General features: G+C 35.1%; 1 protein-coding gene across 1 annotated transcript in view; it reads left to right on the top strand.

The window, feature by feature from the left end:
• b4galnt1a (beta-1,4-N-acetyl-galactosaminyl transferase 1a) overlaps positions 1–851 on the top strand; it is a gene marked incomplete at its 5' end in the record, with an annotated part of 9559 nt that extends 8708 nt beyond the window's left edge. The window contains 2 exon segments of the mRNA XM_014018997.1: positions 27–264; positions 385–851. Of these exon segments, the coding sequence (XP_013874451.1) occupies positions 27–264; positions 385–596 (450 nt within the window).
• Positions 852–1602: the final 751 nt, after the last annotated feature.

Raw genomic sequence — 1602 nt, 5'->3', positions numbered from 1 at the left:
AAGTATTTTTCTTGCCTTGACTGTAGGTTGGTGGTGCAGTAAGGGAAGTRACGGGCTACACTGCCACGTATCGTCACACTATTTCAGTGGAGGAAGGGGGATCGGATGGAGACTGCCTAAACTTCAGAAATGGGTTCCATCATGCTATTGAAGGATATCCCAAATGTGTAGTAGCAGATGCTGTTATTAACTTCTTCATGGCTCGGACGGAAAAAGTGCGACATGTTGGTTTTGACCCCCGTCTGTCACGAGCAGCACATCTAGGTTAGTCCGTGTGTGTGTGTGTGTGTGTGTGTGTTTTCCCTTTGTTTCTTTTGTACATACTGCTGAAGAATTTCTGATCATAAATTGAAATAAATGTACCCTTTCCTTTTGTCACTGCAGAATTTTTTGTCGATGGACTTGGCTCCCTCCACATCGGCTCCTGCAGTGATATTATTATAAACCACGCATCCAAGATCATCATGCCCTGGAGTAAAACAGACTCACAAAAGACTTATGAAAAGTATCGATACTCACCTGTTGATGTGGATAAAAATCTTCATAATGAAATATATTACTTTAAGAACAGGTTCAAGTGCATGACCAGTCAATAAAACAGTTTTAATTGGTTTATTGTTAAGATATTTCTCAGGTAAAAAAAAACACTACCGATTGAATGTTCTTGTTGTCTTTGCAAAAGTTACACCAAAATCTTTGTTTTTTTTGTTTTTTTTCAATTAAATGTTGACCCATTCTCTTCGAGAAAAGTGTCATTCTTGCTCTTTGGATATAGTTGATATGTTAATGATGTGTTATATCTATGTTAATAGATAAAGTTGCTGTGTATTCACTAAAAATACACTTGAATACCTCTGACTCTTTCATCCAGTGTTCTAATGGACCAAATGTGTTTCAGCTCAGTTTGAATTGTACTTTTAAATTATTTTTTTAGTCTTGTCACAGTTTTAAAATGTTCATGAAAATCAAAAAAGTAAAATCTCTCAAGTGAATTAGCCTTGTGAAAGGAGAAATGGATTGATTTACATGTATTGTTGGTACATGGTTTTTGCATGTGTTCTGAGTTACAGGCAGTAATGTCTGACTGTGTGCTTGTAGCTGGTTTCAGTAAGGAAAAGGAAATCTGATTAGATGACTGTTGGTTTTGACAAGTTTTATAGGTTTCACACGCACCATAAGGGGAACAAAAGTTCAGATTTAAAGAAAAGCTACATTTGTTAAACAGAAATTGAGGAAGATGCTTATACCCATTACTTTATTGAACTGATTATGTGACTTGTTTTTCTCCTGCATGTGCTTTCACCATAGASGTCTATAGAAACAGCTGGACTGAGTCGACCACAGAGCTAAGTAAAACATGCAAAAGTCTGGATTAATAATTACTGTACATGTCGGCAATATAGCACAAAAAAGGACTGATGATGTAGAAATCATAAAAGCTTAACATTAACAAAAATATTATTTTAGAGGAGCTATATAAGATAACTAATGCATATAAAAATATCAGTAGAATATCAGTAGAGGAGAAACAGGAAAAGATCTCATTTCACAAGTAAGCAGATTAAATCTTATTTCCACACACACGCATATATATATATATAT

This window comes from Austrofundulus limnaeus, unplaced genomic scaffold, assembly GCF_001266775.1.
Source record: "Austrofundulus limnaeus strain Quisiro unplaced genomic scaffold, Austrofundulus_limnaeus-1.0 Scaffold3, whole genome shotgun sequence".
Taxonomy (NCBI): Eukaryota; Metazoa; Chordata; class Actinopteri; order Cyprinodontiformes; family Rivulidae; genus Austrofundulus; species Austrofundulus limnaeus.
The sequence above is the reverse complement of the archived record's forward strand: the minus strand, read 5'-3'. Positions and strand labels throughout refer to the sequence as shown.